The sequence below is a fragment of the Phacochoerus africanus genome, chromosome 8, assembly GCF_016906955.1.
Source record: "Phacochoerus africanus isolate WHEZ1 chromosome 8, ROS_Pafr_v1, whole genome shotgun sequence".
Taxonomy (NCBI): Eukaryota; Metazoa; Chordata; class Mammalia; order Artiodactyla; family Suidae; genus Phacochoerus; species Phacochoerus africanus.
The window spans coordinates 169446390-169472616 of record NC_062551.1 but is presented as its reverse complement, the minus strand read 5'-3'; the positions used below and the strand labels follow the sequence as shown (position 1 = coordinate 169472616).

The window sequence follows — 26227 nt, the reverse complement described above, 5'->3', positions numbered from 1 at the left end:
GCCTCGCTGTCTGTAATGTGCCTCGTGTCCTGGCCAGATGCGAGCCATCCGAGCGCCGTGCCGGGGCTGCCGTGCAGCTCCCTGGAGCTGTCAGTGCCAGGCTCTCCCTCCAGCCTGAGGTGGGCGATTTGACAATTTAAAAACTAAGGGGGAAGTTCCTCTTTGGGGCTCAGCGGATTAAGAGCCTGACTAGTATCTATGAGGATGCGGGTTCGATCCCTGGCCTCGCTCAGTGGGTTAAGGGTCCGGCATTGCCGTGAGCTGTAGTGTGGATTGCAGACGTGGCTCAGATCCCACGTGGCTGTGGCTGCGGTGTAGGGCAGGAGCTGCAGCTCTAATTCGACCCCTAGGCTGGGAGCTTCCACATGCAGCAGGTGCGGCCCCAAAGAGCAAAAGAAAAGGAGGGGGGGAGTGGAAGAAAAGCGGGGAAAAAAGAAGCCTTTCTGATGGGAACCAGAATTTTCCAAAAGCCTTCAAAGAGATTCAAAGGAGCGTGGGTGCAGGGGTGCAGCTTGACCCTGCGAAGGGGGGAGCAGCCGTGTTTTTGGCAAAGGTGGCTGGTCCCCGCCCGGCATGGACCTGGAGCAGCAGGCTCTGGCCTCTGAGTGCAGGCCGTGGTCCTCCCTGGCTTTTCCTCCAGAGGAAGCGGTGACACCGAGTCCGCGCTCATGGCACGTTGGTGACCTTGGGACCAGCCACCTTCTGGCTGCTGAGCCCACCTGCTCGTGAGCCGGCTCCTCTGAAGCGTGAGGCCGAGGCTCAGGCTGGGCCGCATGTCTGTGGTCAGCAGCCTCTGCTTGTGGGTGTTTGAGAAACGGGGGCTTCGCAGCAGGTGGCCCAGCTCCTCCGCCACAGAGACCTGGAAAGGAAGCGGCTCCCTTTCGTCCCACTCGCCAGTCTGAGGCCACCGTCCCTGCTGAGGCCCAGAAGCCCGAGTGGGAGCCCCGCCTCCTGACCGGGGGCCACTGGCCACCCGGCAGCCCTTCTCAGGGACCGCGAGCCAGTCTTCACTTGCAGAGGTCTGGGCGCTTGTTGGGCGCTTTGATCGTGGCCGGCAGTGAATTCCAAGCCCTCCTCCCGTCTGGTGCTTCTGACAGGTCTTTAATCATGTCTATAAAAGCCGTTCCCCAACGGGGGATCTGACGCCTCTTGGTGACTGCAGGTTTCTCTGCGACAGGAAGGACACGGGGGTTTGCAAAGCCTCGGGGGTCAGCAGGGCGCACCCCTATTGCCTTCCCCACTGACCACGTCTGTGTTGGCTACTCGCATAACCCTTCTAGAAAAGGGACCCCTGCAGCGGTGTTGCAGGGCCTGCCAAGCCTGCCACCCTGGCTGTGGACACGGAGCTGTACCAGGGCTGACCCCTGGAGCCAAGACCACCTGGCAGGGTGGCCTTCCTGCCTAGTGCTGGCTGCCCGGTGCTTGGAGGCTTCCTGCAGAGAAAACCTGGCCCAGTTGCTCTCGTGCCTTGTCTTCTGCCCTGGTGGCCGGGGGGTCTGTCCTGGCAGAGCACCTCCGAGGGCTGTGCCCAGCCGCAGTCCCCTGTGACCTTGAGCTGTGCGTCCGCAGGTGACCCCGAGGGGTTCCGTGGGTTGCCGACCCATCATGAGCTGGGCCTCCATCACCACGTCTGGCCCCTACAACCAGTGTGTGGGGTCAATGGGAAAACCAGTCCTCGAGCCGGCGACCGGCCGGGGGGCTTGGGGGTTCTGTGTCTGCTCGGAGGATGCGGCCGAAGACCTCGGCCGGGGAGGGAGTGTGTCCCATGGACAGGGCGTGGGACGCATTCCCAGGGACACTCCCGGGAAATGCCCTGTCTGTCAAGGCTCCATGGTTTTCGAGGGGCTCAGACCCCAAAGGCGGAGGGTCCTTGACTCTTGCGTCAGCAGATGTTCACCGGGCATCTGCCCCCCGCCCGCTCTGCCTTATGCCCTGAACTTAGAGCAGCCAACGCCACAGACCGAAATCCTTGTCCTCTGGAGGCCGTGTTCCGGGGAGGCGGGGGGGGGGGGGGGGAACAACAGCAACAAGAGCTTGTCTTTGGTCATTTTATAAAATCCGTTCCCAGACTGGGGGCTCTGGTGCCTGCTGGTGACCGAAGGCGCTCTGGAGGAAAGCACACAGAAGCAGGGACCGGGGGATGGGTGTGCCGGGCGGGGTGTGACCTGCGACAGGGTGGAGAATCCAGGCGCGCGAGGCGGCCCGTGAGCAGCCAGTGCAGAGTCCCCGAGGCCCGTGTGCTCATGAAGCCAGCTGGTCAGTGGAGCTGGAACGCAGGAGAGAGGCACGGGAGGGGCAGAAGTCAGATGGGCCGGGTCTTGGGGGGGGTCTGTAGGCCACTGGGCTTTGCTCTTGGGGAACTCTGGGAGGGCCTTGCGCCCCGGCGTGGCAGGACCAGACGATGGCATTATGGAGGCTGACTCTGCTGGTGGGGGTGGCAGGGACATGGCTGGATCAGGAATCCTCTCCAGTGGCTGGAGGGTGCTTGAGTGGGAGTCACACCCTGCCGTGTGTGAGGGGAGGAGCCCAGAGCTGGCTTGGCCTCCGGGGCAGAAGAGGGCCAGGCATGGGACTCGTGACCCAGCCGCATGCAGCCAGCCAAGTATTCTAGAAAGAACCACTCTTGCCCGGGTGCCTGTAATTTATTAAGAGCTCCAACAGTCACAGATCCCAGCAAGCCAGGGGTGGGGCTGCAGGGTGGCCTGTCCGGCCTGTAACCGCAGTTGCCAGCTGTGCCTTGCCATCCGCACAGGGGCTTTCCCAAGGTGACAAACCCTTTCCTGGCCCTGCCTAGCCACCGGGAGCGGAGACCCCAGCCTGGGCAAAGCAAGCATTTCAAGGGGAGGGCCAGCCCCTTTCAGCTCCGCCCAGGATAGCCCTGGCCAGGTTCTCGAGAGCCCCTTCTGAAGGTAGGGGCCCTCAGGGACGGAGCGAAGGGTGATCTCTCAGCCACGCAGATGGGGGTCTGCTCAGGACTGTGGCCGCGTGGGGCCCAGCCCACGGGCGTGCACACTGTCGTGGAGGGAGCTGGGAGGGTGGTGCTCCCGTCTGCCTCTGAGCAGCCCAGACTGGTTTTACCGGGGAGACCAGGGCTCAGAGGAAACTCCCGCCTGTCCGGGTAGAGCGCGGGCCTCACAGGACGCAGCAGGTGCAGGATAGGGGCCTGGGCTGCCGCAGCTGCTGCTGGAGCTGCTCCTTCTCGGCCGTCAGCACCTCCAGCCTCTCCTCCAGCCTGCGCAGCTCGGCCATCCACTTCTGAGGACATCAGGGGAGCACGTCTAAGCGGACCTCATCTCAGACCCAGGGGCGAACTGGTGCGAGAGCCGGGGTGGCCTCCCCAAGGCCCCGGGGCGCCATACTGGCCCTGGTAGGTGGGGGAGCCAGGTCCCTTGACCAAGTCAGCCCGTGGTCTTGGGGAAAGCCACCTGACCCGAGGGTCCCGCCAGCATCCCCGACCCTGGGGCGACCTGCCCTCTGCAGGCCTCCCCAAGTTTCGGGCAGGCTCATGTTGGCAGCCCGGCCGTGACTTTCTCCCTCCTTGTCAGCCCCCTGCCCTTTTTCTGTCACTGGATGCTTCCCTCTTTTTTTATGTTTTATTTTTGTCTTTTTAAGGCTTTTACCACGGCATGTGCAAGTTCCCAGGCTAGGGGTCAAATCAGAGCTGCCGCTCCTGGCCTCCACCAGAGCAACGTGGGATTCGAGCCGAGTCCGCAACCTACACCACAGCTCACGGCAACATCGGATCCTTAACCCACTGAGCGAGGCCAGGGATGGAACCCGCATCCTCATGGATGCGAGTCGGGTTCATTGCCACTGAGCCACGACGGGAACTCCTGATGCTTCCCTCTTGAAAAGGCTTTTCCCTGGGACTGTATCACTGCCCCCATCCGAAGGGCCTCCCCCCAAGACGCGGCACCCAGTACTGGGCTTGTCTTAAACCTTCAACGTCCGGCTCTCCTGGCTCCTCCGGCCACGCTGCCGTGGAGCGTGCATGTCGCGGGGGGTGGTCGCAGTCCAGCCCTTGGGGGGCGCCGAGGGAAACCCGAGGGCTCAGGGGCTGCCCGGGGGGGGGGGTTGCCATGGGGTCCGGGGCCACTCACCTGCCTGCACCACTCCTGGATGGCATGGACGGACAGCGGGCCCTGGATGCTCCCGTCCCGCCGCAGGAACACTTCCCCCTGGTCCGTCTCGTAGAGCAGCGGCTCGGCCTGGGCCTTGGGGGCCTGCACGCTCAGGCGGATCACCTTGGGAAGGGCAGGGGCAGACGCGTGGGCTCGGCGCGGGGCCCTGCAGCCCCACGCCCGCCTCCCTGGCTCCCGGGGCGGCCCGGGAGGCGGGGGCGGGGCTCACCTTGAGGGGGGCGCCGGTGGCGGAGGTGCCCACCACGGGGATGAACTCGAGCCTGTAGGCGTCGGGGAAGACCTGGGGCTTGAAGCCCTGCAGGACGGAGTCGACCAGCAGGCGCACGCGGTCCTCGTCGCGGGGGCTGCAGCGGACGCCCTGCACCCGGCCGCCGTCCTCGACGCCCACCAGCAGGCTGCCGCCCTCGCCATTGAGGAAGGCGCACACGTAGCGCCGTAGGTGGTGCTTGAAGGCCCGGCTCAGGTAGCTGCCGCCGCCCCGCTTAAACTCCACGTTGCGCGTCTCGCAGCCCAGGAGGGCACCCTGGAAGAGGCGCTCCTGGCCCAGGATCTCCTGGCGCACGAGGGCGCTGTCCGAGTACGCAGCCCTGGGGCGGCCCGGGGGGCTCTGCTGCCCAGGGGTCGCGGCCCGGGCAGGAGGGGTGCCGGGGGGCCAGGCCGGCGGGAGGCGGGAGCGCGGGCTGGGGCCGGGGCTCGGGCTGGGGCTGGGGCTGGGGCCGCCGTTGTCCTCCTGCTGGGGCGGGGGCAAGAGTCGGGAGGCCCCGCCTTGGTGGCCAGAAGGACCGGCAGCCAGAAGCCCCACCTCGGCCGAGCCCGTCTCCCGGGCCTCCTGAGGCCCTCCCGGCAGGGGTCTGATACTGCCTGACCTGACGGCATTTGCGGAAACCCCAGCAGGGTCGAGGTCAAAGGCCAGTGTTCTTTGCCCAGGGCGCCCTCTCCCCGGGCGAACCATGGGCTGCGGGTGGGTGAGAGGAGCTCTCCATCCCAGGGGGCAGCTGGGACACCTGGGGCCACTCTGTGCCACTCGGGTTGTAGGTAGACCCGGAAGCCTAGGGCTCCATCATCCCAGGAGACAGCTCAGCGCCCTGAGGTGCCCAGACTAAGCAGCAGGTCTCTGAATTGAGAGGGGTTCCCAGAGGCACCCCGCCTTCCTGATCTCCCTGAAAGCCTCACCGAACCGTCCTGAGTCTGAACGTCCCTCTGGCTCTACTCGCGGCCGCCTCCCTAGTCTGGGCCTCACCACTGGGCTCCCTGCCTCCAGGCTCTCCCGTCCCCTGCCTCCCTTCGCTGACCCCGGATGTGAGTCACGCTGTCACTGCCCTTAAGACCCTCCCCTGGCTCCCGGCTGCCTTCTGGCTTCCAGCGCTGGGAGCTCCGTGTGGGCTGGTGGTGCTGAGACGCACATCCTACCAGCCCTGCAGCTCCCAGAGAAGCCACACGTGGCAGAGCCGTGAGGAGATGGTCAAGCATCATATGAACATGCCATCAGGCCACAGGTCCGCAAAGGTAAGCCCGGGGCTGTTGAGCTCTGCAACCTCCATGGAGCCTTCGGCCCCAAGGAAACGACAAACCAAGATCAGGCATCCTGCGCTGAGACCCACCAGCGCCTCGGGGCGCTGGCTCGGCCCTCCCCCTCCCGCAAAAGCCCACCCCCTGCGGGCTCTGCCTTGGTCACCCGGCCCTCGGTGGCCGGGCCCCTGCTCTCTGGCTGCCTCTGGCCTGGGCTCTGGGGACAGTAAGCGGCTTGCCCTCCTGCGACTGCACGCCCCTCCCCTGCCCCCACGTCGCCCCCTGTATGCGCCACGTCCCCCTCGGGGTGTCCGTCCCTGGGTGCCTGTCCCATTGCCTGAGCTCCAGCCTGGGTTTGCCTCGCTGGGGACGGTTTCCCTCGAGAGCAGTGGGTGAGGACCCCTCCTGGGTCCTCCTCCAGCTCCAGGCCGCCCCCTCTGGGCGTCTGGCTCTGCTCGTGGACACAGAGCCCCCACGGCAGGTGTGAGCCTCGCTCTCTCCTGTGCCTCTGAGCCAGCGCTGCTGTTTGTCGGCTGAACGGATGAGGCTGGTCAAGGCAAGGGCCGGGACCCCGTGTATCCTCGTGCCGGGATGCCCCAACCAGAGGCTGGAGGCAGAAGGGGCTCCCTTCCCCTGCTGCCAAGGCCGGGGGCGAACCCTTAGGGTCGTGGTCCCTGCACCACGGTCGTCTGAACGGCAGCGCTCGCGTTCGTGGATTTGTCCCCAGTTCCTCAAGGACACCCCTCCGCCCGCCCCCGGCCCAGGCCCCGCACACCCGGCCTCTCCTGAGCGAGGCTCAGGGGCTCGCGCGCCTCCTGGCTCGGGACAGCCGCTCTCACCTCTCTGCGGTTCGAGGGCTCCCAGCCCTCCTCCAGGACCAGCTCCTTCCCGCGGGCCACCAGCTCCTGGATGATCTGGTGCTGCCCCGAGGCGGCAGTGCAGGCGCCAGGGCAGGGAGGCCAGCGTGTCCTCGTGGGTGGCCACCTGCACCAGCGCGAAGGCCTCGCGTGGCCGCCGCACCACCTCGATGTGCTCCCGGGCCACCGGCAGCTCGAGGCGCTCCAGGGCGTCCCGCAGCAGGCAGGCGAGCACGGGCATGGGGAGCTGGGGGTTCAGGTGGCCCACGTAGAGAAGACGCCTGCTGGGAGCCGCCTTGGCTCTGGCGTCCTCCGGCGGGGAGGCCTCTGCGGGGAGCTCCCCCAGGGGCTGCCCGCCCGGGGGCTCCATGCGGGGCTCCTGCTCCTGGGTGAGGGTGATGTCTTCCGAGGGTCTCCGGAGGGGCCTCCCTCGGAGGGGCTTCTACTCCTCACTGCTGGCTGCTCCTCCCAGGACCCTGGGGACCTGGGGGGCCGAGTCTCCCAGGAGGTTCACAGGTTGGCAGGGGCTGGGGAGGGCCAGAGAGAGAGGATGGGCAGAGGGCCAGCAGGAAGGGGCCTGCCACCCACCCGAGGCCTCCGACAGCAAGGAGCGTCCGTCAGGGCTGAGCCAGAGAGGCGAGCACAAGGGCTGCTGCTCTCTCCCAAGCAGGGAAGACAGGGGACAGGCCAGAAGAAGGGCAGGGGGACCAGAACCAGGTCTCGGAGGGCCTCCCACATCCTTTCAGTGCCCCGGCGGCTCTGCCCTCCCTCACTGGTCCGCAGGGGCTGGGACAGGGGGTTTCTGAGCGAGGTTCTCAGGAGTCAGGCGTGCAGATGAAAGCTACGGGCCCTCCTGGGACAGTGTCCTTGGCAAAGACACATGTGCTTTGAGGCTTGCCTGGACCGAACCCGAGAGCAGAGGCGAGGAGGGGCAGAACCAGGGCAGAGCTGGGGCCCTTGCGTACCCCCACCCCCCTCGCCACCTCCCACTAGGCCAGGGGCCGCAGTCCTGAGCTGTGCTCACACCAGCCCCTCCGCTCACCCCCACACACCCCGCCTCCAGTGTGTGTGGCAGGTGCCACAGGCCCGCATCTTTTCAGGCTGGATCCCTGAGGCAGTCAGGGGCTGGGGGCCACCACTGCTGGGGTGCAGGCATTCAGGGCAACCGGGCATAGGAGGAAAAGGGAGGCCTAGGACCCTCATGCCCTGATGGTTCCTGGGGGAGTGAAGGAGGTGCCAGCCCTCAGCTCCCACACCCCTGACCCCTGACCCGCAGCTCCTGGGAGCTCTTGGGGGGCTTGGCTCACAGAGGGGAACCGAGGCTGTAGGAGGTGGGCGGGGCCTGCACAGCCACCTCTGTGACCTCAGAAGAGTCAACAAGGCCTCAGGGGGGCCTCAGGCAGGCAGGCAGCTCTGGGAAGTGGATCAGGAAAACTCACCCCGCTGTAAAGACACATCCCATGCAGCCCGGGGGGCCGTATGGGGCTCCTTCCGGGCAGCCCCCTGAATCCAGGGATCGAAGACATACTTCCTGCCTCTGAAAGGTCCCTCCAGGCCCCTGCGCCACACAGGTCCTCACCTCCTGCTTCAGTCGCCAAGCCCAGGCTCCCCTGGGCGCCGACAGGGCCCGGCTACTCCCAGGATGGATCCGAATGCACACCGCTGGTTCCAGGGCTCCCCTGACCCCAGGCTCTTCCTTCTCTTTGCCAGAGATGGAGGGTGCTGTCCAGAAGAGTCCTGAGCGCAGGGTCAAGCACTGCCATCTCTTTTGAAGGACAGGGTTGTCACCCACTGTCTGACAGGGACCAAGGCTTGGGTGACACTCAGCCTTTATCAACGCAGAAATCTCGTCTTGGGTGGGGGCTCTGACAGCGCCTTGCATCACGTAGATGTAGGCAGCACTTCCCCACGCGGCTTCTGGAAGTCCTTGCGGTGTGGGGGAGGAGGCTGGTGTCCAGAGGCAGGTGTTCCAGACTGGAAAGGCCGTTTGGCAGCGCAGAGGCGGCCGCCTCCTTCTCTGAGCAGCCATTCTGAAGATGCTAATGAATTTTTGTTTCCCCAAGGAGGAGGAAGGACGGAGCTTGGCTGGGGAATGTGAGACATGAGGCTGTGCGGTGGGGGAAGGAACAGGCCCCAGCGGCCAGGGCTGACCCGTCTCCATGTCCACAGCTGAAGCTTAGAGCAGGGCGGCCCTCGGCTCTCCACGCCTCCTCTTCTCCAGGCCTTTCGAGACCCTGCCATCGCAAGCTGCTCTCTCAGCAGCCGAACCAGCCGGCCTGGAGCTTTTTAGACGGTTAGCTTGAGGCGTGAGCTACGCAGGGACAGAGGGCTGGCCGGTGAGGTGCCTGAGAGATGAACCCGTGAACGGAGCATACTTCTCCGGGGGCCTGGCTATCAGGCAGCAGTTGGGCATGAAATTTTCCAAACTGATCTGAGTGCCAAAACTTGCCCCACTCTTTCTGGAAATGGCACATTTCCTGGGCTCTTTCAACAACCTTGTGTGAACTGAACACCCGTCCTACTTCCAGGGGCTAAGAATCGTTTCATTCGAAGCACTGAATACATCTCCGGAACCCTCTTTTGAATACCGAGACGCGCGGCCATGTCACTGGGCCACTCACAGCGTCTCAGGCTTTCCAGCAGCTCGGTGGTTGTGGACACAAGTTCAGTGCGGGGGCATCAGCAGCCCCCTTGCTCCCCCGCTGGACGCCTGTCACCTCAGTGACAACCCCCACTTGGCACTGGAGGAAAATACCTCTTGAATTTAAAGGTAAGAGAGCAAAGGGGGCCCGAGGAGGAGGGGCCAAGAGAGGCTTTGGATGAGGCTCTTCTCATCATCTGGAGTGTCCACCTGGGGGCGCACGTGGCCACGAGTCCCTGCCACCAAAGCGAGCGCGGAGCTCTGCGCCCCCCCCCCCCCCAGGGACCCCGGCCCAGGGCCAGGGGACGAGGTGGGAGAGGGCAGGGGATCAGAAGAGCCAACTCCAGGGCGGGGAGGTGCGGACGCAGCCTTTGCCGTCCGGGCCCCAGGCCCCTGGCCTGTCTTGAGTCCTCTCCTGGAGCACCCGTGGCCGCCATCCTTCGCCAGGGCCAGCCCAGCCTCCCAACGGGCGTCTTGGGCCCAGGGTCTGTGCTCTGAGGCCTGTGGCTGCGGGGCCCTGGAAGCATGTGCGGTGGCTTTGGTGTCCCAGGCCAGGCTTGGCCCGGAGGTTCCCAGCTGCACAGCCTCCCTGATGGGATGCAGCGACTTGGGGGCGTCATGGGAAGAGGCTGCAAAGAGCTGGAGGGATGTGTGGAGCCTCCCAGGCAAGGAGTTCTCCGCGTTTTGGGCTTCGGTTGTGAGGCCTGAGGGCGAGTCACCTCCAGCGCGTCCCACGGAGGGTCGCACCATCGGGCACAAGGACAGAAGCGGTGCGTAAACGTGACTCACCGGGGGCGCAGCCCAGAGGGGGCTCGCTGCTCCACAAAGAGGCCGAAGAGGAGGCCGCGGGCGCGTCTGCCCGGACAGCGGCGCCGGAGCCGAGCTCTGGGACTCGGGCCACACGGCGGGCACGCGGCGGGGGGGACCTGGGCCGGGGGGCAGGGCCTGGGCTCTCCTCTCCCGAAGCGCCTGCGGTTCTCCTTTTCTGATGGTCCTCGGCAGCCGCGGCGACATCTCCCTTGTCACAGCGACGAGGGCGGGCACGTGAAGCTGCTGCCAGGAGGCCCCCGTCCCCAGCCTCACTTTCCCACGTGCCCGCCCCGTGCCGCTGGACGGTCAGGGTCAGTGGCGTGTCTCTGGCTCCTCTCCATGACGCCGGGTCACTGTCAGAAGGCTGAGGTTATTTTCTGGTTTTGTCTCTCTCTGAAATGACGGTGAATCCCGGCCCCAGAGGTAGGGCGGCAGGAGCGAAAGGATATGCCAACTCCTCTCTCCCCTCCTGCAGAATCTGACATCTGGTGACCTTTCTAGTTCTGTTCCCTTGGAAACCAGATAAAAATGGAATGTCAGCTGTTGCAAGGCGACAGCGCTCATGGGAAAGATGAGCCCTGACTGCCAGTTACCTGGCCCAGGCGTTCTCTGCACAGACCATAAACACCTCTTCGGGCAGGGCTTCCTGAGCGCAGCGGCTCAGTTGGGCACACTCCTGGGGGACCCAGAAGCTGTGCCCATGGGACTGGGAGGTATTGGCTGCCTTGGGGCGCAATGCTTCGAAGCCAAGGGGACCCCCACTTCTCCCTGGTACATCTTATCCCCCCGCACCCGAGCTGTCACCTGGGCAACACGGGCCTGCTTCATGTGGTCCTGCTGGCAGGCAGCTCCCGTGGCAGTCCTCCAAGCGAGTGCCACGCCCGGCCCCGCTGGGGGGGGGGCGAGTCCCACGACAACAGCCACCTGGTGGGTGCCGCAGGCAGTATGACGCCTCGCACCCCTTCTTAGCCATGGAGCTTGGGGCTGGTGACTTAAGCTCGCGAGGCTTTCGTCTTCTCATCTTCAAAATGGGGGGAGCATGAGAGTTCCTGCCAAGAGCTGCGGCGAGGCTGACGTGAGCTAACGTTCATGTACAGAGCGCAAAGGGCCCTGCACCAGTGTCCCTGTGACCTGTGCGCACCTGCTGGCAACAGGCAGGCTGGGGTGGGAGCCACTTGCTCCCCAAGGCCCGGCCGTGCAGCCTGCCCGTCTGGCCTGCCTGCCTGCCCCGGGGTCACCTTAGCTCCTTATTAGGGTCCAGTCAGGGCCCCCTTGGGAGTATCCTGAGTGAACAGCACAGCCTACCAGACACACATCCACAAGTCTGTGGAAAATGGGCTTATTCTGCTTCTGCAGCCCGGACCCTGACCGCTTCAGCGAGCCCCTGGTCGGACTCTCACCATGGCCCGGTGGATGCCATGTTAGAACTGGTCAGACCCGCAGAAGTCTCATCGAAACCCCTCATGGCAGCCAGGCCCAAAGAAGGGAAATGACCCACCCGAACCATCCCCCAGAACAGCTGCCCTAGCTGGACCCTCGGCCTTGCCTTGGAGTCAGGAGCACTTGGCTTCAAACACCTATTTCGGGACTTCCTGGCTCTATGATCGGTTTCCTCATCTGTAAAACGGGTCTGTTGTGAAGATGAAACGAGATAACTCTAACTCACACAGAGCAGTCTGTGGGGCACACAGCGAAGCGTTAATCATTGTCAGGTTGCGCTGCACTGCTGTCCCCACACCCCCTCCGCCCGCAGCCCCTTTTTCAGTCTTTTCGGGCCGCATCCGTGGCACATGGAGGTTCCCAGGCTGGGGGTTGAATCCAAGCTGAAGATGCTGGCCCACGCCACAGCCACAGCAACGTGGGATCTGAACTGCATCTGTGACCGACACCACAGCTCGTGGCAATGCCAGATCCTTAACCCACTGAGCAAGGCCAGGGATCGAACCTGTGTCCTCATAGATACCAGTCGGGTTTGCCAACCGCTGAGCCACGATGGGAACTCCTGCAGCCTCTTTACAAACAAAGAAGGATGGCCCTGGACTGGAGGACCGGCCCCTGGTTGGCCCAAGGGGTACAATGCAAGCTCGGCCAGCCTGCATCCCTCCTTCGCCCCATGAGGGTGAGGATGCGCCCCGCCACGGAGGCTTCTTGGAGCTGTTGACCCTGTATGGTCTACGCGGCCTGGCTGCATCAGAGCAAAGCCCTTCGAGGGCAGAGAAGGGCTCTCACCGTGTCCCAGGGGCTGTGCGATGCTGGGGCCCCTGTGAACCCGCTCTATAGGGATTGCTGGGGAGCATCTGGCCCAAATTTCCTCTTATAAAATGAGGCGCTAAGACCAAGACAAGGGGAGTGACCCGCCCTTTGGCGGCACGGTGACTTGCCTGTCAGGTGACCACAAAGACACTGGCATCTATATTGTTTTTATTTACAAACAGACTGACGTAAAATAAGTCCAGAGGGCAGCAGGGGCAGCTATGCTGCTGACTTGCTTACAAAGGAAGCATGGGGACAGTGCAGTGGGGGCGACCAGACCCCAGCCGGGACCCTTCTCTCCCAGCCGTCTTAGAGGCCCTAACGCCACGGGACCCACCTCCTTCAGCAGCAATTCCAGCCAAGGCAAGGAGCTTGGTGGGGACAGGGCAGGGCGGGGACCCCCATTCCCACAGAAGGGGCTGCAGGGGGCCCCGGGGGGCGGGGAGGGAAGGCGCCAGGGACCCTCCTCCCCGTGCGCAACGACGTGGCCCAAGCTCAGGGGCCTGTCCACCCAAAGAGAGCGCCCGGTCTCGACCTCTGCCAAGGGGCCGCGCCTCCCTGGAGAGGGCCCGTCTGGGGCCAGGGCAGGACGCCGCCCTCCTCTGGAAATCTAGTGTCGGGAGAGAGGCGATGAGCTGGAGGGCTTGCCTAGAAACAATAAATTAACAATAAGAAGAGAGCCTTTCTTTAAAAAAGGTAGAGGTTTGCACCATGAGTTGAGTCTGTGGATCTCGCGAGGAGAAGGCGGGAGCTGCGGGGCAACGCGATGCCCCCCAGGCCTGGCAGCTGGGGAGGGGACGGGGCACGAGTGGTACTGCAGGGCCCCATCTCCCGAGGCCCCGGGGCCAGTCCCTTCCTCCACCACTTGGAAGGTGTTGAGTCTGAACTCCCGGAGAGAGGCTGGCGGGGCCTGAGGAATAAACACGCGGGGACCCCAGAGCCGAGGTGGGCTGAGGGGGGGAGCCGTGCAGCCCCGGGCCCGCGCGCCCCGCCTCGGCCCTTCACGGAAGGACACGCCGCGGCAGGAGGGACACAGGCGTGGCAGCTCCACGCAGCCTCCCAGGGTCCCGGGGCAGCCCGGGCCCCTCGCCGGCCCTGCCTCCCGGGAGGAGGAGGCCCCCTCGCGCGACCCCTCGTCCGGGCCGCGCCTCCCTGCTCAGAACTTGCCCTGCTTCAGCCGCTCGATGTGGTAGGAGAGCTTGAGCGCGGGCCCCAGCTTCAGCCCCATGTACTTCATCATCACGTCGCTGCGCAGCAGAAGCAGGGCCTTGCCGTCGATCTCCTGGGGGGGGGGGGGCGGCGACATCAGAGGCCCGGGGCTGCCCACCCCAGGGCCTGATGAAAGGCCACGTGGGGATGTGCCAGCCACACGGAGTCCAGCGCGCCTGCTGCGCACGAAAGCCTACGGTTCCCGCCACCCTCCACATACACCTGCTACTGATGCCCCGGCTAAGCTCTTTCCACCCACGGGCACCCACTTCCTTTCTCTGCTGCTCGAGAGGCAGGTTCCCACCCTGCCAGAGCCCTGCGATCCAGCTCCATCCCAGCTCTTTCCGGGAGGCCTCCCCCCGTCAGGGTACGTGTCCCTCACGGGACCACGTCCATACCGACCCTCCCCGGGCGAGCCCCCTTTCCTCCTAACAGCAGGGACCCCTCTGTGGGAGCCAGGCACAAAGCAGGCACTCCCTGAGCAGCGGTGAGGCCTTCAGGCCTGACCTGAGGGCACCCTCCGCATCCGCCCAGCGTGAAGGACTGAGAAGGGCTGGGCTGACCCGTGAGAGGTAGCGGAGCTGTTCTGAGCGCCCAGTGCAGAGCAGCACAGGCCGTGGGGGCTACGAGGAAGCCCCGGCTCAGGAGCATGGTCACCGCGGAGGCATCAGCAGCAGTCCCTGGCCACAGAGCCCAACGGTGCAAGTAGAGGGTGAAGTCTGATGAGGCTGGCGAGTTGGGGCCACGTGGCCAGGGGCTCTTTAACTTGGCTCTGCACTCAGGCCAAGGCCCGCAGGTAGGAGAGCATGCGTTCCAAGGAGGAGCCCAGGGCCACACCCTCAGAAGGGTATCAGATCCTACACTGGCAGAGTGAGCTGAACTCAGGGCCCAGAGAGGGCTGCTTGGGATCCAAGATTGGATCCTGTCTCTAAGTTTATATGCTGTGGACTGTGCTTAGTTTCAAGGGACCTGGAACAAATACAAACTTGTGCCCTTTGAAAGTCTGTAAGCTGCAAAGCAGGACTCCCAGCAGACACGGGAGGTCAGGAAGGGACACCTACGTGTTTGCGAAAGAGGTCAGCATGGGGTCCGAGCTGAGGATCCGCTTCCCGGACAAACTGCATCACATCCTCCACCGTCCACGAGGAGGGGTCCCGGCCACTCAGTCGAGAGGTGTCCCGGCCTTCCAGGTGCCGCTCCGACCCTGCGGGATAGGCGGGCACCTGCCATGACGGGTGGGGACTGGTCTGTGATGCCCCCACCCTCCTGGGCCTGCCCCCATGGCCCCATGGGCAAGGCTGGCGGCAGCGCCAGAGCGGAGGGATGGAGGGAGGGAAGAGTTCCCCACAAAGGGCCTGGGGCCTGAGACTCTTCTTCAGTTAAATCTAAGGGTGGTTCTGATTTCGGAACCGTTCGAAAGGAATGTCACAATGAGGCTGTGAGTCACCGGGGACCTGCGTCAGGGGCCACCTATGAGGTAAGGGGTTACTGGAGTTGGGGGGGCTGGCAGGTGAGGCCCCTCTTGCCTTGGCTCTGGGGACCATCTTTAGAGAGATCTTGGGAGCTGGGCAGGAGCAGAGCCTAGTCCTTGGGGCCCAGGGGGGAAAAACGATGGGGAACAATATCCGGTGCCTCTTCCAGGGCCTGGAGAGAACAGGTGACTCTGCTAGAGCCAGACACGTGTTTTGCCTTGGCTGCCAGGAATCTCAATGTTCATTCGGTGCTCTGCTTAGAGCTTTGACCTCAGTCTTGGCTCAGAGAGAGCTCCTTCTATTCCCCCGTGGGGTCTGAGCGCTCTGGACTTTGACCATCGCCTGCACAGGCCTCTGGCAGTTTCATCCCCTCTGCCTGGAATGTGCCCCCTTCTTTCCCCTCAATTTCTCCTTGTCTTCTGGCAAATTCCAACTTAGCGAAAGCGAGAGTGGGCTCCAAGGACCAGCTCCTTGATGAAAATTTTCTGGTCTAATCCTGAAATAATTGATCTCACAAAGTATGCATCTCTTGGTTACAACTCAATTTCTACACATTCCCCCCCACCCGTCACCTACGAATCTATTCTCCACAAAGTAATCAGAACAACCCTTAGAACGTAATTGGATCATGTCAAAATCCTCCCGGAAACCTCCGTGCAGTGGCCTTGACTTGCTCGCCTGAAATAAAGTCGAACCCTTCCCACGGCCTAGAAGGAGCCCCAGCGTCTGGCCCTGTCTTTGCTGGACCTCATCTCCTCTCCCCACTCCCCCCTTACTGTCCAAGCTCCAGACACTCTGGCTTCTTTTTCCTTCCTCTTGATTAAGGTATGCTTTTATTCTTTGACCTGCAATTTCCTCTGTCTGAAATGTTCTTTCCCCCAGATCTTCGCATATCTGATTCCTTGTCAGCATTTGGGTCTCATCTCAAATACTGATTCCTCTGAGAGGCCTTTCCTGAAAGCCTAGTAAAAGCACTAACTCCCCCACATAATCACTTTCAACCTAATTACTCTCGCTTTGCTCGCCTTCAGCAGCCATATCACGAACTAAAACAGCTGCACGCATGTGTGTTCGTTACCTGTCTTCCCCTGTCTGGTCCCTGCTATGTCCCTGTGATCAATGAGGAGACACACATGTGTGTGTGTGTGTGTGTGTGTGTGTGTGTGGTCATCCCCTTTTCCTGCACAGGAACTCCTAAAACTTTTGGAATTTTCTAAGTGGTGGGAGACGTAAAGGTATCTTTTGCTATTCATAACAGGTCCCCTTCAGCCACACCTCAGTGCGTTAACGCGGTGACTTCTGGAAAGCCTTTAGGGATGGGGGCTGGTTGCCAGAGGAACCAACCTGGTGACTGCGGTGACTACGAGGTGGGGCCTTGCAGCCCCACTGCTCAATCTCCGGGCAGAGGAGCAGGGCTAGAGACGGGGTTCAACCACCAGCGGCCAAGCTCGATCAATTCTGCCTACCTAATGAAGCCTCTGCAAAGCCCAAAGGCCAGGGTTCAAAGAGCTTCGGGGTTGGCGAGGCGCGCGGGGCCTGGGAAAGGGGTGCATATGCAGGGAGGCCCGGAGCGCCGCCCTCCCTCCCAGACCTCGGCCCCTCCCAGGGCGTGTTCCTCAACTGTATTCCTTTATTAAAAACTGGTGATCTAGTGAGTACAGTTTTCCCGAGCTCCAGTGAGATGCTCTAGGAAATGAATCGAACCCACGGGAGGACCAGGGAGTCTCTAAGTTACAGCCACTCAGTCAGAAGCACAGGTAACAACACGGACTTTGAACTGGCATCCGAAGCCGGGGTGGGGGGGGTGGTCAGTCTCGCAGGACTGAGCCCAGTTCTGTACGATCTGATTCTACCTCCAGGGAGCTGGTGTCAGAACGGAGTTCAGCTACAGGACACTGCTGGCGTGGCAGGACTGCTTGGTGTGTGGAGACTGGCTCATCTGGTGGGGGAGGCGAAGCAGAGCTGAGCCGAGCACCTAGCAGAGGGGTACACGCGGGAGGAGCCTCTTCCTCTCCCAGCACATAAAAGACGGCCTGCTCTCAACACCTCTGCGAAATGACTGAACGAGCGAAGGCAGCAGTTCCTTGGGTATTTTTCGGTCTCCCCGACCAGACCAGGTCTGTCTTGCTCGTGTCTGATGCTCACCACCCGGGAGAGGTCCGGGCAACAGCCGCCTGAGCAGCTAAAACGCGCCGTGGGAGCGGAAGCGCCCGACTCCCCACTCCGTCTCGCAGGGGCTGCAGCTCTCCGCCCGTCTCCTTCCTGCTGAGTCCCAGCTCTAAAGCTGCCGCACCCTCGCCGGCCCCGGCTCCCTGGAGAGGAGACCGGAGCCCCCTGCCACTCAGGCTTAGAGCTGGACACGGACCAGGCCAGGGGAGACGCGTGCGGGAGCCCGCGGGGCGATGAGAGCCGCTCCAAGGCCAAAGGCTTTTTAAAGGGGGGACAGGCAGGAAACGGGAGGGGGCCCTGCGAGCGAGCCCTTCTCCCTGCGGAGAGTCCACTGTGATGCCGCTGTGATGCCGCGAGGGGCACCAACGGCGGAGACCGGGAGAGCAGAGCAGAGAGTGCTCGTCGACGGGTCCTTCCTGGGGCGTCTTAACCGGTCCCTCTCCTCTGGGAGCCAGGACTCGCACACACACCTGCACAGAGACGCTACAAGCACACGCGCGCCTTCACAGGCAGGACACTGCTCCGTGTCACGCGTCTGTCCATCAGCCCGCGCTGCTCGGCGGAACTCCGGGGGGGGGGGGGGGCGGCGGTGGCGGCGGTGGGAGGGCGCTGGGCCGTGTGCGGGAGAGTCTCGCGGGGTGATGTCTGAGCAGAGGCCCGGAGCAGAGCAGAGGCGTCACCGCCTCGCTTCCAGCCCGTCCGCTTCCAACACCTGCCGCCAAGGCCACCGTCTGGTTCTCGCGTCTCCTGGAACACACCCACCTCAAAATTCTCAGCGGCCCCTCTCTGACCCACGCTCTGGTCTTTCCGGCACTTCGGGGAGGTGTGGCCACCACGACCATGACCCCACAAAGGTCTTTCGCACATCACACGTACAACCTGCCCGCCCCTCCCCCAGCCTGGCTCCTTCCTCCCCCGCCCAGATCCAGCCCAGACGACGCCCCACTCCCTGCCCCGCCTGGCTTGCGAGCGCCACGCAAGCGCTTAATTCTCAGACCGTCTTTTCTGGCCCTGCACCGGGGTGTCTACGAACCCCAGAAGAAAACCACAGCTCTTGCACACTGGCAAGGTCGTTTCCGAGCTCCGAGCATTGCTGGGCCTTTGATGCTCCCTGCAGAGCTAGACCCACTTCCTTGGCCTCGTTTCCCGTCTCCGCCACAGCAGCCTGACCTCTCAGCGCACCCGGGGCCTCCCTGTCGGCCCACTCTCCACTCCCGCCCGGCCACGGTCGCGCTTCCCTCGGTCTCAGAGAGCAGGCGCCTGCTTCTGCCCCTAGACTGAGCCCTGATCCTTCCCACTGCCCCCGGCCCCGGGCCTTGCTTTCTCCTCTCCCCTGTGGTCTCGACTGCTTCTTGGAAAGCGCGAGTCGTCGGCTGGCGGTCATGCTCCACACGTGCCCATTCTGTACGACCTTCTTTTTCATCCCCCGTTTTTGCCCACCCACCCGAAGGCACATGGAATTCCTGGGCCAGGGGTTGGACCCGGGCCACGGTCACAACCTAAGCTGCAGCTGTGGCAACGGTGGATCCTTAACCCACTCTGCTGGGCTGGGGGCTGCACCTGCAACCCAAACGCCACAGACCCCACTGCACCCCAGTGCAGCTCCTACACGACCTTCTTCCGAAGGTGGCCTCCTTCTTTTTCTCATCAAACTCGGCGTGATCACCCCACCCTCTGCAATCTGCCCTCAGCGCCCTCCAGCGCCCCGAGGCTGCTCTTGCTGAGGCCACGACCCACTCATCACCATGTCCAGGAGATATTTCTCAGGCCTCATCTTATCAAATTCATCAACCTCATTTGTTGGGTTGTACTCTTCTTCAAACACTCTCTGTACCTCTGGCTGCCACAATACAAAATCCTTCTGTTTTTCCTCACATTTGACCCCTGTGTCTCGTGGGATTCTCTTCCTGTTCCCTCCTGAACTTTGCTGGTCCCCAGGGCTCCTTCTTTGGTCAAGTGTTCTTTTCCTTCTAGACAGACTCTTGGGAAGCGGGTCTCAAACACCCTACGGCTTCAACTTCTGTCTACACGCTGATCCCCAGACACCTCGCCGCAGCTCAGTCCCCTTCCCTGCGGATGGGGCTGCACCGCCCTGCCTGCGGGGTGTCCCCTTGAGGACCTGTGGGCTCCCTCTCCTCTCCCTCAGGGAATGGCCCACATCGTCTGTCCAGTCACTCTTCTAGAAACCTGGGAGGCACTGCTTCTCCTTTCTCACAACTCAAACCTGACTAAATTGATCTCGTGAAAGGCTTTCAGATCTATTCTCTCTTCTACAAAACGTGTGCTGCTGCCCTAATCTAGGCCTTTAGAATCTCTAGTCTGGCCCACGCTAGCGGCCTCCGAAGCAGTTTCTCTAGTCTTACACTTCCTCGGATCTGTCCTTCAACAGCAGCCAACGGGCTACGGGAAACACAAGCCTGCTTCGGTCTTGCCTCTGATGAAAAGCCTCCACAGCTTTGCAATACCTGCAAGATCAACTCCAAACTCTCGGACACGTTCCCAAGGTCCTCTGTGGTTCACCCCGACCCGTGCAGGCTTTCCTCTCTCACATCGCAGAATGTGACCTTCTGTTTTCCCGGCAATGCGGACGCGCGCGCAGTTCCCAGCACCACCCAGCTGGCTCTCACCCCCCCACCCTGGGTGCTGCTGTGCCGTCCTCCCTGGAGAGCCTTCCCTCGCCTGCCATCCCCGAGTCTTTCATGGGTGAGCCTTCAAACCTCAGACTCTGTCGGAGGGAAGATGCGGGGGTGGAGCAGGACGGGAGGCTCACGCACGCCCGCAAATTCTCCGAAATCCACCAACATGTGGAACTCGCCACCCAGAAAACTGGCGGGATGCTCGCAAGAGACCCCGGGATTCAGACCGAGAAAGACAGACTTCACAGAATCGGGCAGGACACAAGAAAGAAGAGAAAAAAGGAGAGAAAAGGAGAAACAAAGCAGGTCGGGGCCTGTGGCCACGGGAGGGAGCTGGAAAATGAAAAGAACCCAGACGCTGGGACGCCGCTGCCCCACCCCCCCACCCCCCCCCACCCCCCCCCACCCCCCCCCCCCCCCCACCCCCCCACCCCCCCCACCCCCCCCCACCCCCCCCCCCACCCCCGCGCCGCCCCCGGGAGGAGGCAGCCAGCGGGGGAAGCGGCCGCGACGGAAATGGCCCTCTATGGGCGCTCAGCCGCTGCCCTGCACGTCCCACCGCAAGGTGGAGTGGCCAGGGCTCAGGACTGGAACGGCAGCTTTGGAGATGAGAGTCAGGCGGCAAGCTGGGGCTGGCTGCCCCGGGGAGCGAGGCCGAGGAGCAGGGATCTGGAGGGACTGGGATCTGGAGCGAGCACATCTGAAGCTGGAAGCGGGGGAATCCTGGTGGGGCCTGGAGGCCAGGCACCATGGTTAGAGGGTGCCGGAGGGAAGGGGCAGGATCCACCACTGCAGCCTCAGCCGCTGTGAGGGCTCTCCGGCTGCAAGACCCAACGGCTCCGGCTCCAGAATCTAGCCTCGAACAGCAGCTGTGTAGTGACAGCTGTGGAGCGGCCCACAGCCCTAAGGCCACAGAGAAAGCGGAGCAGAAGGGAGCCCTGGAGCAGGCGGAGGGGCTCAGAAATAGCAGGGACCCCATGACCCCAGCCAGCAACCGGTGGGGAACACTGAGACATTGCCGCCACAGTGAAGAAGGCTCACGGGACTGCAGGTGGCCCGGTGTGCAGGCAGAGCCCCGATTTCTTAGGGGATGGAAGGTGAATTGGGAAACGGTGGATGGGTGGGATTCCGCAAGGGGCCTCCTGAGCAGACAGAGAGCCTCGATTTGCCTGGGGGCAGAGAAAGTTGTTTTGGAAACAGCTTGAATGATCGCCCTGGGAATTCCTCAAGGGGCCTTCTGAGCCAGCGGGGGACGGTGAAAAGTCCATGAAATGGGTAAAGCCATTTCAGCAACAGTGCAGAAGCTCCTGGGAGTCACGACAGGCCTGCTGCTGGCTGGGCAGAGAGTCACGACCTGCGCAGAGGGCAGAGGAGGTGAACTGGGAAAAGCACGAAGGAGCCTGTGAGCGGCAAGAAGCCCGGTGGGCAGGTGGAAAGCCCCAAAGGCCCAGTGAGGGGGCAAAGTGAATTTGGAAGCAACACACACAGCCCGGGAGTCACAGCCCAGCTTGGCAGGTTGGCAGAGTGATCCCTGCCAACAATCAAGCAGGGACGTGGAAGCAGTGTATGCTGCACGACTAGCCCAGGGAGCCGAGAGGGGCCTGCTGGTGCAGGTTGTTATTTCGCAGCAGCTACAGGGAGCACTCTGCCATCAGCCCGGCAGGCGGAGGGACGGCTGGAACAGTGTAGGCCCTACAGCTACAGAGAAAGCCTTTCAGCAGCAGTTAGGGAGCAGCCCCTGCCTCTGGGGCTGCAGAGGACGCCCCCCCCTGTTGACAGGCCAAAGGGAGTGACTGCAGAAAGGCCCCGGTCCCTCCTCTGGCCCCCGCCGCAGCTGCAGAGAGCAGTTTCCAGAGCCTCGAAGAATCAACCGCTGAAGCTGCCAATCACAGGGAACGGTCCCGAGAACTACTCGGAAGCAGGAGGGGTCACAGGCACCAGGGCTGTTCCCCCAGCCTCAAAAGCAATCCCGTGAACTGTGAACGACTGCCACCTCCCGCACAGACCCTACTGCTAACAGGCACCCGGCTCCAGGGAAGGTAGCACGATGGACAGCACACTGCTCCTCCCAAGTGCGCTGGGTACAAGTGAGCCGCTACCACCCCTGAGAACTCCAAGACAAGGCACCCGCTGCCGCATCTACATACCTGCCGCCAAGGGGACAATAAACCTAGAAAGGTAGACACTATGAGGTGACAAAGAAAAAGCTTTCAGATGAAGGAACAAGACGAAAACAACGAAATGAAGAGGAGATAGGGTATTTACCTGAAAAAGAAGTCAGAGCGATGACAGCAAAGACGAGCAAAGACCTTGGGGAAAAAGCGGAGGCACAGACAGAGAAGTTATGAGACATGTTTAGCAGAGAACCAGAAGACCTAAAGAACAAGCAGACTAAGATGGATAGCATAATATCTGCAAGGAAAAATAAACTGCAAGGAATCAACAGCAGGATAACCGAGGCAGAAAAAGGAACAAGTGAGGAGGAAGGCAGAGTGGTGGAGGTCACCGCCACAGGAAAACAAAGAAAAAAGAATGGGTTTCCCATCACGGCTCAGCAGAAATGAGTCTGACTGGGAACCATGAAGTTGCAGGTTCGATCCCTGGCCTTGCTCAGTGGGTTAAGGATCCGGTGTTGCCATGAGCTGTGGTGTAGGTTGCAGATGGGGCTCGGATCCCACACGGCTATGGTGTAGGCCAGCAGCTGTAGTTCCGATTTGACTCCTAGCCTGGGAACCTCCAAATGCTGTGGGTGAGGCCCTAAAAAAGGCAAAAAAAAAAGAATGAAAAGAACAGAGGAGAGTCTAAGAGATCTCGGACAACAGTAAACATACCAACATTTGCGTCATAGGGGTTTCAGAAAGAGAAGAGAGAGATAAAGGGCCAGATAAAATATTCAAAGAAATTACAGCCGCAAACTTCCCTAATATGGGAAAGGAAACATTCACTCAAGTTGAGGCAGCACAGAGAATCCCATAGAGGATAAACCCAAAGAGAAACACAGTGAGACACACAACTTATCAGACCGAGAAAACTAAATACAAAGAAAATATGAAGAGTCACAGGGGAAGAGCAACAAATAGCACACGAAGGAACCCCTATAAGGGTACCAGCTGATCTTTCAGCAGAGACTCTGCAAGCTAGAAGGCGGTGGCAAGATATATTTAAGGTGATGAAGAGGAGGAATATAGAACCAAGAACACTACACCCAGCAAGGCTTTCGTTCAGATTCTATGGAGATACCAAACGCTTTTCGGACAAGCAAAAGCTAAAAAATTCAGCACCTCCAAACCAGCTCTATGACAACTACTAAAGGAACTTCTTTAAGCAGCAAAGAAAAAGCCACACTCTGAAAAAAGAAAATTTCAAGTGAGAAAACTCACCAGTAAAGACAAAGATAATATAAAGGTAGAAAATCACCCATTGACAAATATGGTAACAAAACTAGCACATATGAGAAGAGAAGACAAATGCAGAACATTGAAAATGCATTTAAAAATAAGAGAACCACAACCCAAAACAATTCAGTACACACATAGAGGGTCATATCCGAATCTAATGGGAACCACAAACCAAAATCTATAATAGACACACACATTAAAAAAAGAAAAAGCAATACAAATACAACACTAAAGACAGTCAGCAAATCATAAGAGAAGACAACAAAAAAAGGGAAGAAAAAAGATTCAAAGTAACAATTCAAAACAATTCATAAAATGGCTATGGCATAATTACACTGAATGTAAGTGGATTAAATGCTCCAACTGAAAGACAGAGACTGGTTGAGTGGATACAAAAACCAGACCCATATACATGCCATTTACAAGAGACCCACTTCAGGTCTAGGGACGCACATAGACCGAAAGTGAGGGGATGGAAGAAGACATGACATGCAAGTGGAAATCAAAGGAAAGCAGGAGTAGCAATACTCTTATCAGACAAAACAGACTTTAAAGAAAATCGCAAAAGACAAAGAAGGACACTGCATAACAATCAAAAAGGATCAATCCAAGAAGAAGATACAACAATTGTAAGTATATCTGCACCTAACATAGGAGCACCTCAACATATAAGGCAACTGCTGAAAGCCATAAAAGGAGATATTGAAAGCCACACAATAACAGTGGGGGACTGCAACACCCAACTTACATCAATGGACAAGCCAATGGACAGAAACAACAGGCCTTAAACGACACCTTAGACCAGAAAGACTTAAGTGATATTTATAGAACCTTCCATCCCAAAGCAGCAGAATACACGTTCTTCTCAAGTGCACATGGGACATTCTCTAGGATAGATCACATCTTGGTCCACAGATCAAGCCTTGGTAAATTTAAAAAAGTTGAAATTATTTCATGTATTTTTCTCTGACCATGATGCTCTGAGACTAGAAATCAACTACAAGAAAAAAGCAGCAAAACCCACAAACTCCTGGAAGCTATAAACAATATGCTACTGAACAACAAATGGATCATTGAAGAAATCAAAAGATACTTAGAGACAAATGACAATGAAGATACAACAATCCAAAACCTACGTAACACAGCAAAAGCAATTCTGAGAGCGAAGTTAACAGCAATAAAATCTTATCTCAGTAAAGAAGAAAAAGCTCAAATAAACAACCTAAACTTCCACCTAAAACCACTAGAGAAGGAAGAACAGACAAAGCCCACAATTAGCAGAAGGAAAGAAATCATAAAGATCAGAGTAGAAATAAATTAAATAGAGACAAAGAAAACAATAGAGAATATCAACGAAACCAAAAGTTGCTTCTTTGAAAAAATAAACAAATTTAGCCAGACTCATCAAGAAGAAGAGAGGGCTCAAATAATTAAAATTAGTAGCGAAAAAGGAGATATTACAACTGATTCCATGGAAAAACAAAGGATCGTAAGAGACTACTATAAGCAACTATATGCTAATAAAATGGACAACCTAGAAGAAATGGACAGATTCTTACAGAGGTACAACCTACTAAGACTGAACCAGGAAGAAATTGAAAAAATGAACAGACCAATTGCAAGTAATGAAATTGAAAATGTGATTTAAAAACTTCCAAAAAACAAAAGTCCAGGACCTGATGGCTACACAGGCAAATTCTATCAAACATTCAGAGAAGACACATATTCTTCTGAAACTGCCTGAAAATACCTACTCTCTGAAACTCTTCCAAAAAATAGCAGAGGAAGGAACACTCCTAAGCTCATTCTATGAAGCCACCATAACCGTGATACCAAAACCAGACAAGGTATCGACACCACGAAAGTGAAAATCACAGGCCAATATCACTGATGAACATAGATGAAAAAAATCTTCAACAAAATTTTAGCAAACGGAATATAAAAATATATAATAAAAGGATCAAACAACATGATCAAGTGGTATTTTCCCCTGGGATGCAAGGATTCTTGAATATCCAAAAATCCATCAATGTGATACAGCACATTAACAAACTGAAAAATTAAAAACCATATGATAGTCTCAATAGATGCAGAAAAAGCTTTTGACAAAATTCGATACCCATTTCTTCTTCTTTTTTGGGGGGGGGGGTCTTTTTAGGGCAACACTTGTGGCATGTGGAGGTTCCCAGGCTAGGGGTCTACTCACTGCTGGCCTACACCACAGCCACAGCAAAGTGGGATTTGAGCCGCATCTGTAACCTACACCACAGCTCATGGCAATGCTGGACCTTAACCCACTGAGCAAGGCCAGGGATCAAACCTGAGTCTTCATGGAGGCTAGTCAGATTCGTTTCCCGAGCCACAATGGGAACTCCGATATACGTTTCTGATAAAAATTCTCCAGATAGTGGGGATAGAGGGAACCTAAGGCTATATAATAAAAGCCATATATGGAAAAACCCACAGCTAACATCATTCTCAATGGCGAAAAACTGAAAACATTTCCACTAAGATTAGAAAAAAGACAAAAGAGTCCACTTTCACCACTACCATTAGAAATAAAAGGAATCCAAATTGGAAAGGAAGAAGTAAAACTATCACTATTTTCAGATGACATGACACTATACCTTGAAAATCCTAAAGACACTAGCAGAAAGCTGTAGAACTCATCAATGAATTTGTCAAAGTTGCAGGATACAACACTAATATACAGAAATCGACTGCATTTCCATATACTAACAATGAAATATCAGAAAGAGAAATCAGAGAAACCATTCCATTTACCAATGTATCAAAAAGAATAAATACCTAGGAATAAACCTACCTAAAGAGACAAAAGACCTGTTCTCTGAAAACTTTAAGACACTAATGAAGGAAATCAAAGACACAAACAGATGGAAAGACACACCATGCTCTTGGACTGGAAGAATCAATATTGCCAAAATGACTATATTACCCAAGGCAATCTATGGATTCAACGCAATCCCTATCAAATCAAGGACGTTCTTCACAGAACTAGAACAGAATATTTTGAAATTTGTATAGAGACACAAGAGATCCCGAATAGCCAAAGTAATATCGAAAAAGAAAAACAGAAATGGAGGAATCAAGCTCCCTGACTTCAGACAATA

General features: G+C 59.0%; 2 protein-coding genes across 2 annotated transcripts in view; both read right to left on the bottom strand.

The window, feature by feature from the left end:
* Nucleotides 1–2623: 2623 nt before the first annotated feature.
* Nucleotides 2624–11776, bottom strand: SLFNL1 (schlafen like 1). The gene is given in 5 exon segments (XM_047789533.1): nt 2624–3255; nt 4101–4244; nt 4351–4875; nt 6491–6577; nt 6579–11776. Coding segments are annotated over 5 exon segments (1179 nt in total). The 5' UTR covers nt 6879–11776; the 3' UTR covers nt 2624–3132.
* Nucleotides 11777–12363: 587 nt separating this feature from the next.
* The window catches only part of SCMH1 (Scm polycomb group protein homolog 1), a 190374-nt gene continuing 176510 nt past the window's right edge, over nt 12364–26227 (bottom strand). Inside the window, 3 exon segments of the mRNA XM_047789532.1 lie at nt 12364–12860; nt 13380–13494; nt 14483–14625. Coding sequence (XP_047645488.1) covers nt 12823–12860; nt 13380–13494; nt 14483–14625 — 296 coding nt within the window. The 3' untranslated portion in view covers nt 12364–12822.